Source organism: Centropristis striata, chromosome 12 (genome assembly GCF_030273125.1).
Source record: "Centropristis striata isolate RG_2023a ecotype Rhode Island chromosome 12, C.striata_1.0, whole genome shotgun sequence".
Classification (NCBI taxonomy): Eukaryota; Metazoa; Chordata; class Actinopteri; order Perciformes; family Serranidae; genus Centropristis; species Centropristis striata.
Genome location: NC_081528.1, coordinates 33,110,691 through 33,126,599, shown reverse-complemented (window position 1 = coordinate 33,126,599; position 15,909 = coordinate 33,110,691). Strand labels below are relative to the sequence as shown.

The following is a 15,909-nucleotide window of genomic DNA, read 5'->3' as shown; positions in this document are numbered from 1 at the left end:
TAAATTAAATTATGAGATATTCTTCTAAGGCCTTTTTTTTTTTGGGGTGGGGGGGGGGGGTGGGGGGGGGGGCATTTTGGACAAGCTTTACTTTAACAGTTTTTTTGACAATTATTTGACAAAACTACGAGTCTTTTAATGACATTTTTAGACAACATACCATACCATGATTTTGTTGATTACTTTTTTGAGCCATTTTTAACAACTTACTATACTGTGACTTTTTTGTACTTTTTTGACGATATAGAATACATTATGGCTATTTTCTCTTACATTTTGGGACATACTATAATATGGTGTTTTTATTATATTTTTGGACATACTATTCTATCACCATTATCAATGTACTATTATCTTGCATCTTTTTGGTGTGACTTTTTTAATTACATTTTTGATGACATACTATACTATGACTTCTTGTGTCATTTTTTAGCATTTGTCATGTAGATATTCACAAACTTAAACTGTAAACTCAGTATTCACATCAGTCATTTCAAACCACCAACAGCTTGTGTATTCCAGTTTCTTTGTACCCAGACAGTTTGCAGACTTTTTAAAAACACAAGTTTGATCATCTTGAATTTTGCATGTGCACATGACTGATGACTTAAGTTTCATATTGCAAAGCATTTCATGAGTTTTTCAGCATCCAAAATGAGTGAAAGGATACTGGGCCACTTCTGTATTCTATACAGCTTGTGTCCACTAGGGGTCAGACTGAGCCATGTATAGACTGTACAGTTTATTGGACAGATCAGATCAGAGTGAATGATTCCAATCATCTGCAGTCATACTGTTGTTCCTTAAAAAACAACAACAAAAAAATCTCCCTTGTCAATATAAGATTGGAACCAATTCTTTGTGAATTCCTTTGGCATTTACAACCACATTGATAAGTAAATTGCAGTGGTTCTACACCATTTTCATGGCATTTCACAAGCTTTAGCAAGGAATATTGTATTTGATAAAGCTCAATCCAGTGGTAAAAGAAGTACTCAGATCATTTTCTGAAGTAAAAGTAATAATTGAAACACTTCACTGCAAGTAAAAGTTAGTTTGTTACAAGCAAAATGTCCATAAAGTGTGACAGTAAAAGCATTAATTGTGCAGTAAAATGTTCCCAGTCTGCTTTGTTATTATATATGGTGATTTTAAATTAATATAACTGCTATATTTTTGCGTATGTTGCATTTTACTGCTGTAGCTGTTTAAGCCCAGTCCACATTTATCAGGTACCATTGTGCTGTCAGGTTGTTGTAAACAATGCTTTCGGCATACAAAGTCTAACTCTGACAGGCAAAAGTGTCACCATGAAGTATATGAGCGCTTCATGTGATTTATTCGGAGCACTTAAAAGTCACACTTGTCCAGATTTTCCCATAATCAGATTCAGAAACATATTTATTGACGAGTAAGTTTTCATTTACAAGGACTCTGTGTTTGATGCAACAGCCAAGAACAAAATATAGAACAGAAAAATGAGAGTAAAAATATGACAATTTATACAATATAACTGTTTTAGAATGAGAAAGTTGTTCAGTTTTGTGAAGGGTGTGTAAATCAGGGGATGTGCAACGGTTCACAGTACAGAAAGAATGTCCATTAAAGTAAAAAAAAATGTTTTTATATGACCTGCTTTAAAATATTTGGGTGAGCAAAATCAGAACCTTGCATTATGTTGAAGTGTTTCCCTAAGGTGTCATATGTTGTACATATTGTAAAACACTGAGGTCATTTTATAGGCTATTTTAATAAAATCCCAAACTGTACGTGTCTTAACTGTTCTCCAGGCACTAACATTAATATGTACCCTGTTGTTTATATACATTTTGGTTCCTTTTTAGATAATTGTTTGGTGTACGTGCCAGTGAATTCAGTGAAAACCTTTTTTTTCTTTTTTTAAATATAATTGATTACACTTCCCATTGATTCTATAATTCAGTTAATACTCTTAGGAAAAAACTCAAATCCTGACCGTCTTATGAAATACAGAGCATTTGACATCTGTATTGCCACAATGGAGTGTCTCTTTCTGTGAGCTTGTATCAGCAAATGTCACTTTGTATTGAGGTTTCCTACCACAGCTATAAATCCTGGGGGAAACAGGCTTTCACAGAGAAGTTTTATGGCACAGAGACTTCCCTTCCATTCTGCGGGGGGTATGCTGCTTTACACCGTGTCTTCATGTGTCACTGTCCTTTTAACTGGCACCGTCCCATACCTTGTATTATTCCATTGAGCCTCGTCCAGGTGTTCGCTCACAGATGTTCTGATGAAACAGGAAGTTTGGAACGGAGGCGGGTATGAAGCGAAGACACCATAAATGTTTTATTGTGAATAAATGTGGATCTTTTGCTTCTCGTACAATCTAAAAATACACTGAGTTCTCCATTCAAAAGGTTCCTCAAGCAAAATAACCCACAATGAAATTAAAGTAAAAGTAGTCATAATTCAGAATGGTCTGTTTCTAAATATTAGAATATTAGAATACAATGCATGATGCATTAATGTGTACATCACTTTAATGCTGCAGCTGGTAAAGTTTGAGCTAATTTCATCAATTTATATACTGCCGGGGATCTTAACAATATGGCATAATTTACTAGTCTATTAATAATCTAAATCCACAATGCAAGTAAAGCTGTCAAATAAATGTAATGGAGTACAATATTTGCCAAAATGTAGATAAGTATAAAGTGGCAAAAAATTGAAATCAAGTAAATCAAGTACAGTAGTGTTCAAAATAATAGCATGACCAATGTGACTAACCAGATTAATCCAGGTTTTTAGCATATTTTTTATTGCTACATGGCAAACAAGGTACCAGTAGGTGCAGTAGATTCTCAGAAAACCAACAAGACCCAACATTCATGATATGCAGCTCTTAAGGCTGTGCAGTTGGGCAATTAGTTGAAAGGGGTGTGCTAAAAAAAATAGCAGTGTCTGCTGTTGACTTTACAAACACACTTTACTTTGCACAACCTTTTTTGTTTCAAGGATTTATCAATCCTGTGATCACTAAACTAATATTTAGTTGTATGACCACAGTTTTTTTATAACTGTTTCACATATGTGTGGATGGAGTCAACCAACTTGTGGCTCCTTTCAGCTGTTATTCCACTCCAAGATTCTCTAACAACATTCATCAATTAATTTACATTTCTTGGTTTTGCTTCAGAAACAGCATTTTTGACACCACCCCACAAGTTCTTAACTGGATTAAGGTCCACTCCATAACATCAATGTTGTTGGTTTGGAACCAAGATTTTGCTGGTTTACTAGTGTGTTTGGGGTCATTGTCTTGTTGAAACACCCATTTCAAGGGCATGTCCTCTTCAGCATACGCCAACATGACCTCTTCAAGTTTTTTGACATATTTTTTTTGTTTGTTTGTTTGTTTTTTGTTTGACATGTTTTTTTTGACATATGCAAACTGATCCATGATCCCTGGTATGAGATAAATAGGCCCAACACCATAGAAGAAGAAACATGCCCATATCATGATGCTTCACTGTCTTCACTGTGTACTGTGGGAGTTTGGGGCTCGTCTCACAAACTGTCTGCGGCCCTTGGACCCAAAAAGAACAATTTTACTCTCATCAGTCCACAAAATGTTCCTCCATTTCTCTTTAGGCCACTTTATGTGTTCTTTGGCAGATTGTAACCTCTTCTGCACATGCCTTTTTTTTAACAGAGGGACTGTGCGGGGGATTCTTGTAAATAGATTATCTTCACACAGACGTCTTCTAACTGTCACAGCACTTCCAGGTAACTCCAGACTGTCTGTGATCATCCTGGAGCTGATCATTGGCTGAGCCTTTACCATTCTGCTTATTCTTCCATCCATTTTGATGGTTGTCTTCCGTTTTCTGCCACGGGTCTCTGGTTTTCTCTCCATTTTAAAGCATTGGAGATCATTTTAGCTGAACAGCCTAAAATTGTTTGCACCTCTTTATAAGAAATCAACTTTTTAATCAAAGTACGCTATTCTTCTGAACAATGTCTTGAACAACCCATTTTTCCTCAGGCTTTCAAAGAGAAATGCATGTTCAACAAGTGCTGGCTTCATCCTTAAATAGAGGCCACCTGATTCACACCTGTTTTTTTCCACAAAATTGATGACCTCAGTAATTGAATGCCACACTGCTATTTTTTTAGCACACCCCTTTCAACTAATTGCCCAATTGCAAAGCCTTAAGAGCTGCATATCAGCAATGCTGGGTCTTGTTGGTTTTCTGAGAATCTACTGCACCTACTGGTACCTTGTTTGCCATGTAGCAATAAAAAATATACTAAAAACCTGGATTAATCTGGTTAGTCACATTGGACTGCTATTATTTTGAACACTACTGTATGAGTATTTAGTATGTTTGGTGCAACAGTCAAGAAAAATGCTACAATATTTATCCTGATTTGTTCCAAAGTCTTTGAATCAGGTACGTACTTGGGCCAGTATCTAAAAGTCCCAATCAAAGTCTTAAGTTCTTATTCTCATGTAAACTTTCTCTTACTTTATACATTTGTATGGGATATTTAAACTCAAAACCATTAAAAGTAATAAAATATACAAAACATTAGTGGAAAAACGGCACATGACTCAAACAACAGACATTTTGTTATCACATAAGATAATTATTTCCCCCCCCTAAAATATAATAGAGTATATAGAAAAAAACAGTAGCTCCATGTGCCAAAATACCTAATATAGTAAAATAAGATTTGACTGAATAAATACTTAGGAAAGATGTTCACGGTGAGCAGTGATTAGACTTCACTACATTCATCTGACAGCTTAAGTTACTTTTCAGGTCGAGATTTAACATGAAAACAATGATAAATTTAAAGTGAGTCTTTTTTTTATTAAACTTCATCATTAAAATGAGCCCTACCTTTTTTAAAATTAAAATGCTGCCTCTGCATCAATACTAATAATCTAATAATATATTTAGAATATATATAAAACAATCTGAGTCGGTCCATTCTGCATAACGAAAACTTTTACTTTTGACACTTTAAGTAGGCTACATTTTGATGCTGATACTTTTCTACTTTTACTTAAGTAAGATTTGAATGCAGGACTTTTATTGTAGTGAAGTAATTTCACATATGCAACTTTATACTTCTACTCCACTACATTTAGAGGCAAATATTGTGCTTTTTACTCCACTACATATAGTTACTAATTACTTTTCAGGTCAAGATTTACGACAGTAAAATGCTGCTTACATAAATGCATCAAAAATAATAATCAAATAATATATTTAGAATATATAAACAGTCTGAGTGGGGCCATCCTGCATAACAAGTACACTTTGATGCTGATACTTTTGTACTTTTACTGAAGTAAGTTTTGAATGCAGGACTTTTAGGCTACTTGTAGTGGAGTTATTTCACAGTGTGGTATTAGTACTTTTACTTAAATAAGGCATCTGAATACTTTTTCCACCACAGCATGCAATATTTTACCTTTTACTCAACTTAACCCTCTGCAGTCTATTTATTCATCTATTTATTGAAAATACACGTTTTATTTACAGTAATAACTTTATTTATAAATGATATGTAGACAAGCTGAGAAAGCCAGTTGAAAGTGAAATCATAGGAGCTTTCACAGTGTGACATTTATGCTTCTAGACCGTTTTTAAAATGTGAATTTTCTTTCAACAATGGAAACTATTACTATTATTTATTTACTATTATTTAGTTAATTAACTGCAAAATCATGTTCATTTCATAATCTTTTTCAAGTTAATTTACATGGAAACAAGGTGACAAGAAAGAGACAGAAATTGATGCATAGGAAGTTGACAAATTTAAACCAAAATCTCCTGGACTTTAGAGGTTTAACCTTTGCTCTGATTGCTGCAGTTACTGATAAAGATTTTACATACAAAACACATGATCAGTGTTGATGATGTGATGTGAAAAGCCTTTTTTTTTAAATCCAGAGAGAAAATTGGGTTGTTGCTGCATTTCCACACAGTCTCAGATCAGTACCTGCTGTGTGCAGCAGTGTGACGGTGTGTTCACCTGCATGGACTCTTCCTGTGCTGCTGCTGCTGCTGCTGGTTTGTGGCTTTCAAGTGTGTTTGCTCGAAACTGGGAAAGTCGCCCAGTCCTCGCCTGTAGGCTGAACTACACCTGGGACAGCAGACTGGGATAAAACAGCGGCAGCAATGCGGTAAAAAAGAAGAGGAAAAATGTCAGGAGAAGCTCCTGCAGCGGTGTGAAACCTGCCCGGTGGTTTTGTTTTAGGGTCTGTTTTTAATTCAGTGAGTCAACAGTGGGCTCTTTGTTTTAGCTAGCGACACGTTAGCTGCTTCCGGAAAACAACCTTCACACAGGTAAGGCGAGTTTCGGTCTCTGCTCGAGCTCATTTTATCCGCCTAATTAACCCCACAGTAAGCAAAGCTGCTTCCTACTTTTATATGTGTTTAAAGCTCGTGTTTGATTGGTAAATATAGGTGTATTAGAGCAGATTTTCACTCAGAAAAGTGAGTTTCTGTGCTCAAGGTGTGTAGCCGTTAGCGCTGCCTCGGCAGGTTGGAGCTGAAGGTGAAGCCATGATGTGAGTGTGTCCATGTGGCTGGATAACTTTATTACCTCTGCTGTCATCTGGATCCGTCACGTCGAGGTGTAGTGATTAGGACCAAAGCAGCACTCGTGGGCTGACAAGAGGAGAGGAGAGGAGGGGGCAGTGAGTTATTTATGGTCCCCGTGACAACACACATCCAGGCAGGGCACCGATCACAGATGTCCTCCTTACTGTTACTGAGCAGCTTTTTCATGCATATAATGGGAACTCTTTGCTCTACCTGCTCTCTGTAGATCTGTATCTTCATTTTGAAACAGTAAAGGTCAACATCAGTAGTGCAGGACACCAGCTACTCTCCCTGGGGTCCCAACAAAACATAAAAACATGACAACAAAGAAACTTAGACTTGAGGAAATGTACTCAGAAGTACATTTACTTAAGTGCTGTACTCTATTACTCTATTTAATTACAAGTAAAGGTCCTGAATTACTGCTTTAAAGATATTACTTAGAATAAACTAGTAGTATTATTATAGTGAAAGTACCCAAAAAGTGTTAATTTTGCAGAGCAATGCCTTTAAAGTGCTTTTTTATTATACAATGTTATATTATTCTGTATTTAGGAACCATTATTGTCATGACGAGCCAATCTCAGATATTTTGTTTACTGGGTGTATTACCAGTGCTGCATCATATTATACAAGCATATCATATTTTTTATGTAAAAAATAAATAAATTAACAAGTATTAAGTACTTTACTTGAGTATTTCCATTTTATGTAACCTTATGCTTTTATTTATTATTACTTTATTATTATTTAACATGAAAACAATGATAAATGTAAGTGAGTAGACTTTTCTTTTTTTATTAAACCTCATCATTAAAATGAGAACTACCTTTATAAAAATCAAAATGCTGCTTCTGCATCAATAATAATAATAATAATAATCTAATAATGTATTTAGAATATATATAAATATATATAAAGCAATCTTAGGGGGTCTACTCTGCATAACGAGTACTTTTACTTTGATACTTTAAGAACATTTTGATGCTGATACTTTTGTACTTTTACTAAAGTAATATTTGAATGCAGGACTTTTACTTGTAGTGGAGTAGTTTCACATTTGTAACTTTATACTTCTACTCCACTACATTTAGAGGCAAATATTGTACTTTTTACTCCACTACATATAGTTACTAATTACTTTTCAGGTCAAGATTTACAACACTAAAATGCTGCTTACATAAATGCATCAAAAATTATAATCTAATCATATATTTAGAATATATAAAACAATCTGAGTGGGGCCATCCTGCATAACGAGTACACTTTGATGCTGATACTTTTGTACTTTTACATACGTTTTGAATGCAGGACTTTTACTTGTAGTGGAGTAATTTCACAGTGTGGTATAAGTACTTTTACTTAAATAAGGTATATGAATACTTCTATGACCACTGCTGCATTATTTTACCTTTTACTCAACTTAACTTTTACTCTGATTACTGCAGTTACTGATAAAGATTTTACATACAAAACACATGATCAGTTTTGATGAAGTGATGTGATGTGAAAAGCCTTTTTTGAAATCCAAAGAGAAAATTAGGTTGTTGCTGCAGCACGAGGACAGATATTAATAGAGAAAGTAAAAATAGTAAGAAGGACATGAAACTAAAATAAGAACCGAAGTATAAATAGAAACTACACAAGATCATCTAAAGACAGAATTACAAAGCAGGAGTGACAGAGATGTGTGATTTTATTAATAGCAGAAAAGTCAGCAAGTGTGCTATTATATAAACAGTGTACACCAGATTAATATATAATATGGTTAGGTAATGATACTAAATGTTTGTCTGTATTAACACTGAAATATAAAAATAGTATATAATGTAGTAATATGTTTTATAGTATAACATAAAATATAGCATAGTACAGCAATATAACATAGAACAGTGGTTCCCAACTGGTTTGCCGTGAGACAAGCTCAGGTGTGCCGTGGAATTTTGTGACAACCATATACACCATTAATGCAGTTTGACTCACAGCAGTATTGCCAAAATACGTGCCTGCTACTGGCAGCAGGATATCATCATGTCCTCATAGCTAAATGTAATAAAGTCGCAGCTTGTTTAGCTTTAGCCGCAAAAAGAGACAAAACAGACAAACTCAGTTGATACGATGAATTTTGGACAAAGAATGAAGCAGACAACAACTAAAACATCTCTCTGTCTGTGCATTTATATATTTTTTGTAACAGTCAGCTTCAAGCCAGAGACTCCTTGTAAAGTAATAACTTGCTAATTTGGGATTTGTCAGAAAAGACACATAATTACTCCAAAAAGAATCAAATTGACCAAAAAATTACATAAAACTAAGCAAAAAAGGACTCAAATTGACCACAAAATGACCAAAAATGACCAGAAAAAGACACAAAATAACCAAAAAGACACACATTGACCACAAAATGACCAGAAAAAGACACAAAATGACCAAAAAAGACACAAAATGACCAAAAAAAGAAACAAAATGACCAGAAAAGACACAAAATGACCAAAAAAGACACAAAATTACAAAAAAAACAAACACAAAATGGGCAAAAAAGACATTAAATGACCAAAAACACATGAACACTTTCACACAGTGGAGACAGAGCTGACTTCCAAAATGATTTGACGACCCCCAGAAATCATCTCGCGACCCCAATTGGGGTCGGGAGCGCAAGGTTGAGAATAGCTGGGTTAAAGCACCTGTCTTGTAAACGGTACATCACTTGCACCTGCTGAAACAACCCATCATGACCTATATGAGCCTTTGGTTAAAACGTGCACATACAGTTTGTGTTTGAAAAAAAAAAGGTTGCAGTTTCATAGAATTTAGGCTACAAAACCACTGATCTAGGTTTAGGTCAAAATATGAAACAGTAAATAAATGTATGTAAATGCTGGAAGTGAAGTAGTCACGAGGACGTTGTGACTACTAAAAGTGACATGGTTGCGTAAAACTGTGATGCACGGAAGTTCAGTGATGTTTAAACCACATTACGTTTATTTTTACATGGAACACAAACCCCTTTCTCCTGGGTGGAAATCCAGGGTCTGCATGCCCCCGGACCTCCCTAGCTGGCTACTTTTCACCACTGGCTGGCTACTTCTTGTCCGAGTGGAAAGCCCTGATGGTGTGCCTTGAGATTTTTGGCTTGCACTTTGGAGTGCCTTGGGCTTGAAAACCACTGACATAGAGTAATGAAAATCTTAGTAAAAAATACCATTTGGGAAACCTACTCAGGTTAAAGTATAAAAGTACTTGGTCATAAACTCAAAGAACAAACTACTTTGTGTTTTAATACTGTAAGCATCCGCTCTGCATCAAGTTAGAAATAGCCATTGTGAAATATAACATTACTCAACAGTATATGTACAAGTGACCTTTTTCCTTATTGGCAAGCTATAATGTTACTATACTGCTTTCATATAAGTGTTTCATCAATAATATTACAATAAGTAAATACATAACACTCTGAAAGGAGCTGTTCTACATACCTAGTTATTTTACTTCGGTATCTGAGTACTTGTTTCTGGTCCAGTTGCAAAAACAGATACAAATTGGCTTTATTAAGTGTGATTATGGGCAGATATTCAGTTACTTCAAGGACGGTCATTTACAAGGAATGCTTTTGTACTTTAGCAGTTTTCAACAAGCGTAATCTGACGTCACCAATATTTCAGCCAAGTAACTGTACTTCTGTGACCAAAGTATTTTAGTAGTTGTGCCACGTCTGCTGTAGCTGTAGCAATCACACAGTTGACTTGTTGTGGGGGCAAAAGGAATAAAATGTGAAGGTCACTAAATAAGTTTTGTCTTGTTTGAAAAATCAAGCCGTATCTGAGTAAAATCTATCTTCCGTTGAGTCATAACATGCATTTCTGTTTTCATTCGTGACTGTTACCTTCTGCCCTTCATGCTGAAAACAAAGGCGAGATCCTTGGCCGATGATAAGTTAATGCCATGGGTGGTGTTTGTTTGGTATGTGCAGGCAGGCTGCCCTACAGTGGGAGGCCCAGCTGCCTTGTGAATATAAGCTTAACCCTCCTGTGTGACTTGTCAGCGAGACTGGTAACCACGGCACTTGTGAGTGAGTCTGCAGCAAGTCTGAGAATCAAATTGGTGAAGAAGTTGGAGTGGAAAACTCTTTGAACAACATTTGGTTTTATTGTCCCTCAGATGGCTTCTGTTTTCCATTATTTCCTGCAGATATGCAATGCAAATATTGGTTATTACATTTAAAGCATGGGGTTTTGCATGTTGCTATAGCAGTTACATAATGTTAAAACAGCGTTCATAATAGATAATTATCTAAAATCCCCACTTTGTATAGAGAGAGAGCAAAAACTGCTCAGTGTTGACCAATTATTCCTAAACATTTAATCCAAATGGCTATAATTTAATGGTTTGATCCTGCAAACTGTCTTTTTAATTTAGAATTTCCAAGGAGAACAAATAGCTGCTAAATGCTACCGATAGCAGTAATTAGTCATTTATTTATTTATTCCAGCCATAAGGTGGAAATGTGTTTATTTATTTATTACTCTTCCCCTCATTTTGTCCTGAGATTGTTTGCACTGTGGTCCATTGGGGACTGGATATTGCTACTACCCTCACACTGATTTGTTGCCACTGACAGAGGGAATTGTTGGTTTATGTGCTGTCCTGCTTTTGTTTTGTTTGTTTGTTTGTTTTGTTGTTTTGTTTTGTTTTTGCTTTGTCTCGTGCGCTGTCTGACTGGAGACTGCAAACTGAATTGCCCTATTTGGGATAAATAAAGTTGTTTGAATTGATTTGAATTGAAAAAGATGGTATGTCATATTTCTTACTGGTAAGAGAACATATGTACGTAACTGTGATGGTAAGTATGCAGCCATAACCGTTTAATTAGAGACATGTCAGATCTTTTCACTTGATTATGTCATACTCAAACACTGGTTACAAGTCATTCACCTCTGGCGGTAATTTCATTCATTTTCCACTTCATGTGCAGGATTTATTTATATTGGTAGTACCAGACATTAGCGTAACACTGTGGTAGACGTGACACACCTCCTGTCTCATGGACTCATGTGGAAATTATTTGTCTATCGTGGCTTCACCTGCGTTCACAGAGGGTGTGGCCGCAAATGTGACTCACTCACAGCGACCATCAAAGCGAGTGATTCGGCTCAGCTTTGAAGGAACACCACCTCCGGTAATCCTCTGGGAGACTGGAGGACACTGTAGGAACACAGACGTTTCCCGCGAAAGCTTAGACCATCACATGATTACAAGGCATTTGATTTGGATAAGGCGTTCCCTCACTAAGGCTGGTCCCGTTGAGCAGATATGCATTTGTTGGCATGTGAAGCTGGAAAAACATATTTCAACCCGTCTGTTGTAAAGCTGTCACAAACGTGGATATTAACTGTCGTCTTAAATCAAATAATTTCATTGCTCTCGTGTTGGAATAGGATTAAATTTAATGCATGTACTTGAAATGTTTATACAAACTTTCTTAAAGATACCCGAGGCTGAAGGCATTTGTTCTGGAAGCGAAAAAAAAAGACTGGAGGGCGCCGGCATCCTCGGTTGACTTTCCATCTTTCTGAGGCTGTGACAGGCTGGATTTTATTTCCACAATGAAGATACTGATATCGTAGGAAACTAGTATATTAGTCCAAGCCGTTGGCTTTGTGAGATTAATTACGGCAATATAACGATGCTGAAACTAGGTAAACTTTGTTTTAACTGTAACGTTCATTCGTAATTTATGTAAAACCACATTTCCCAATGTAATTCATAAATAAAGTGGAGAAAATAGTGACACAGATTTTATACAGAGTTTAAGGTGTTTGACCATAAGTCCAAAGCCCCAAAATATTCACTTTATATTAAAGCTGTTAATAGTGAATCAACTGATTGACTCATTGATTAATCACTTAACTGACCAACCCTTTCCGAACTACATAGTCTCCATTTCACATGGAGGATTCCAAAGAGAGAGGAGCACCTTTTTATTGATGTCACGCTGTATCCTTGAGGAACATGGATATATATAGTGCTGTGTCAGTGTGGTGACAGTGGACAGTGATAGATGGCTTCAGAGCCAGCCGCCTTCAGACACAATGAACAGGAGGGTCCCGGTAATCTCCAGGGTCGCTGTACGTCTTCCTGGGGAGATGACCTCTGCTCTAATGAAGACATGCTTCCTCAGTCCTCAGTGAAACTGGCTGGGTGCTCTCTGTGGTCAGCTGTGACTCCCAGCTAGTCTCCTTATCGCAAAGCAAATGATACACCTTTGGGTATACAGTGATATGAAACTGGGACTGAGTGCCAGCTTTTGCAGGGGAGTGTATTTATGTGCTTTTTATCTTTTGTTCCACATTCTCACACCACATCATGTTATTTCCAACTAAATGGAGCACAGCCTGGTTTCTACTGTGCCTCCCTCTCTGTGCTACAGGATCCATGACCCGTATCCGTTACAGGACGAGGTATCACTTGCACAAAGCGACGACAAAGAGAGAAATAAGGCCTGTGTGACCTCAGCCAGTGTGCATGTATGTGGAAAAGTGTGTGCACACATATTTGTAGTCGGTCTTGTGTGTTTGCAATCAGTCATTCAGCTGAGAGTACTTTACCTGGAGTAGTGCATCATCAGCAGTCTGCACTCCCACCCGCCACACACACACACACACACACACACACACACACAAGAAGCAGAAGTAACGTTTTCTTCTCATTCTGCCTAGTTACACCAACTCCCCACTGCATTCCTCACACCGGTGCAGTCAGAGCTCATACACATCTACACTCATGCACACAAATATGCGTCCCCACACACACACACACACACACACACACACACACAGGCATTATTCTGACGGTGTGCTGCTCTGCTGGAGAGGCAGGGCTCTGGTTTCATTCAGGCTTCAGGCAGCTGTGAGGTTAGAGTCTCTTGTTTGCGTGCGGTGGCTACTGGGCGCTTGACAACAAAGATATCCGCTCCGGTGAAGTCGCTCCGAGGCAATAACAGTGAAGATAAAGCAGCCTTTTTGTGCCTGAAATCTTGGACTGAGGTCACAGAGAGAAAGAAAACTGAAGGTAGTGGCTTAATTTTTTCTTTTTTTGATATGTGGTAATGCACAAGAATTTCTTTACTCTTTGTGGTCTTAGGACAAAGTCACGCATCTCAAGAAGGTATTTGGTGGTGTCTTTTTCATTTGTGTACCAGTTTAGGCTCTTAGACAGCATGAAGTCTTCTGAAATTATGCTTGTGAAAGTATTCAGCACAAAACTCCTTATTTATTATGGTTAAAAGACATTAAGTTAATAAATACTGGTGCGTGATAGTGCTTTTTGCTTTTTGCTCCTTGCTGTTTTAATGGATGGAGTTTCTCTTACAGTCTAGACCCAATGGTGTAATTTATGATATGTCAGTTTACTTGATACATTTGTTCATACATGGATGAAGTGGCCAAAAGTTTCTCTAAAGAATGCGATCCTAATCAGCCCTCCTTATGAGAGAATTAAAGGAGATTAGGAGCCGTACAAAGGGATGGAGACCACTGCCGATTGGGTGCAAGAGGTCATTAGTGATGGGGGTTGCATTTCTGCCCAGTTCATTCAAAATTCTTACTCTCGTGTCGTGCCATGCCTTTGTTCCCTCCCATTATCCGGGGTTTGACTCTAGTATGTTTTCTCTTGCCTCATTTCACAGAGTTTAGCCCTTTCAGAGTGGAGCATGGTGACTTTTAGCTGAGATGAGAATTCCTTTTGTCCCTCAGGAAACTAGCTGAGAGGAAGCAGCTGCAGCTTGCTGCCATATTGCTGCTGCTCTGTAGATTTGTCATTTCCTGTGGAGCTGGCCGGTATGAGTAGAAATAGTCCAACTTCCAACTGCTGTGTACCTTATTGTGTGTGTGTGTGTCTTTTTCAACAGAAAATCAAAATGAAGACATGGAGATAACACTGTCGACTATGGGTCATCGTTTTCACACTTTGAATGGATTTTAACTGCAGACATGCAGACGTAGACTTGTGACCGGACAGTTTTAAAAGAGATAAGAGGACGCTGAGCATTTCCAGAGACGTTTGGACTGATCTTCTTCAGCCAATGGCGACAACAGAGACCAAAGTTCCCGGCAACAGCAGCGCCACGGGTCTGTCGTGGGCGCGGGTGTGTAAGGAGTGTGGCCAGCAGCATGATGGCGTGGACAGCCACCTGTATGAGTACCAGGATGAGGTGGATGATGAACTGGTCTGCCACATCTGCCTGCAGCCCCTGCTCAGACCTATGGACACCCCTTGTGGCCACACATACTGCTTTCACTGTCTGAGCAGCTTTTTAAAAGAGCAGGACTTCTGCCCCGTGGACCGCCAGCGGCTGCAGCTCCATCAGTGCCGTCCCTCCAGTCTGCTGGTCAGGAACCTGCTGGACAAGCTGACGGTGATGTGTCCCCACTCCACAGAGTGCCAGCAGCAGATGCAGCGCTGTGAACTGCAGCCTCACCTGCACAACAGGTAAGACATTTACATTTACATTTAGCCATTTAGCAGACACATTTATCCAAAGCGACTTACAGGAAGAATAAAAACAAACAATGAAGGTATAGTGCAATAAAAGCTATTAGTGCATCAATAAGTGCTAGTGACAATTCTTTGAGGAGTAGGAGTAGAGTTATCATGTGGTGCTAGGAAAGATGATGCTCTCTGAAGAGCTGAAGGTCTCCAGGAGTTTCACAGTAAGACTGTGAATATGACGCTGACAGGTCATAGCAGCAGTTTTTGTGGATGTGGTTGAACATTTTCCTGGCTAAAATGATCACAGTGTGGGTTATTTTAGACAGAAATGAAAAAAGTAAAAAATATATGAAATAATATATATAAATATAATATATATATGAAAAAATATATTGCCTGTCTTTATCCAAACAATGGGGTGTTTACAATACCATGAGCAGCTCTATTATGTTATGTAATCCTGTACAATGGTACTTTTTGAACTTTGTGGCACAGCTGCAGTCAGAGTCGTGATTGTTATGCTACAGCTAAAGAAAGTCAAACAGATGATGCAGAAGTTTTCACCAACAACAAGCTGTCTTCCTACAGAATATAAATTTAATGCATGGATGATACACCAGTATATTTGGACTTCTGGATTTCATCAATTTGTCCAGAGGAACTGGGAGGTTTTCAGCTGATTTAAGGGATTTGTGGCACGGGTTCAAGTGAAGGCCAAGACATATCAGGGAGAACCAGTGTTACATCACAGGAGTTATAATTTACAGTCAATAGTATTTTATAGTACAAGCTGGTGGGCAAGTAATCAAAGAGTACA

At 37.6% G+C, this 15,909-nt stretch overlaps 1 protein-coding gene across 3 annotated transcripts in view; it reads left to right on the top strand.

Annotated features, from left to right (window-relative positions):
- Positions 1-6,018: 6,018 nt before the first annotated feature.
- Positions 6,019-15,909, top strand: part of lnx2b (ligand of numb-protein X 2b) — a 29,321-nt gene continuing 19,430 nt past the window's right edge. Inside the window, exons 1-2 of one of the 3 annotated variants that reach the window (XM_059346572.1) lie at positions 6,019-6,344; positions 14,512-15,092. In XM_059346572.1, coding sequence (XP_059202555.1) covers positions 14,686-15,092 — 407 coding nt within the window. In that variant the 5' untranslated portion in view covers positions 6,019-6,344; positions 14,512-14,685. Of the gene's footprint in view, positions 6,345-13,544; positions 13,674-14,511; positions 15,093-15,909 lie in introns of those variants that run through there. The other 2 variants (XM_059346574.1, XM_059346573.1) reach the window with 2 other exon arrangements.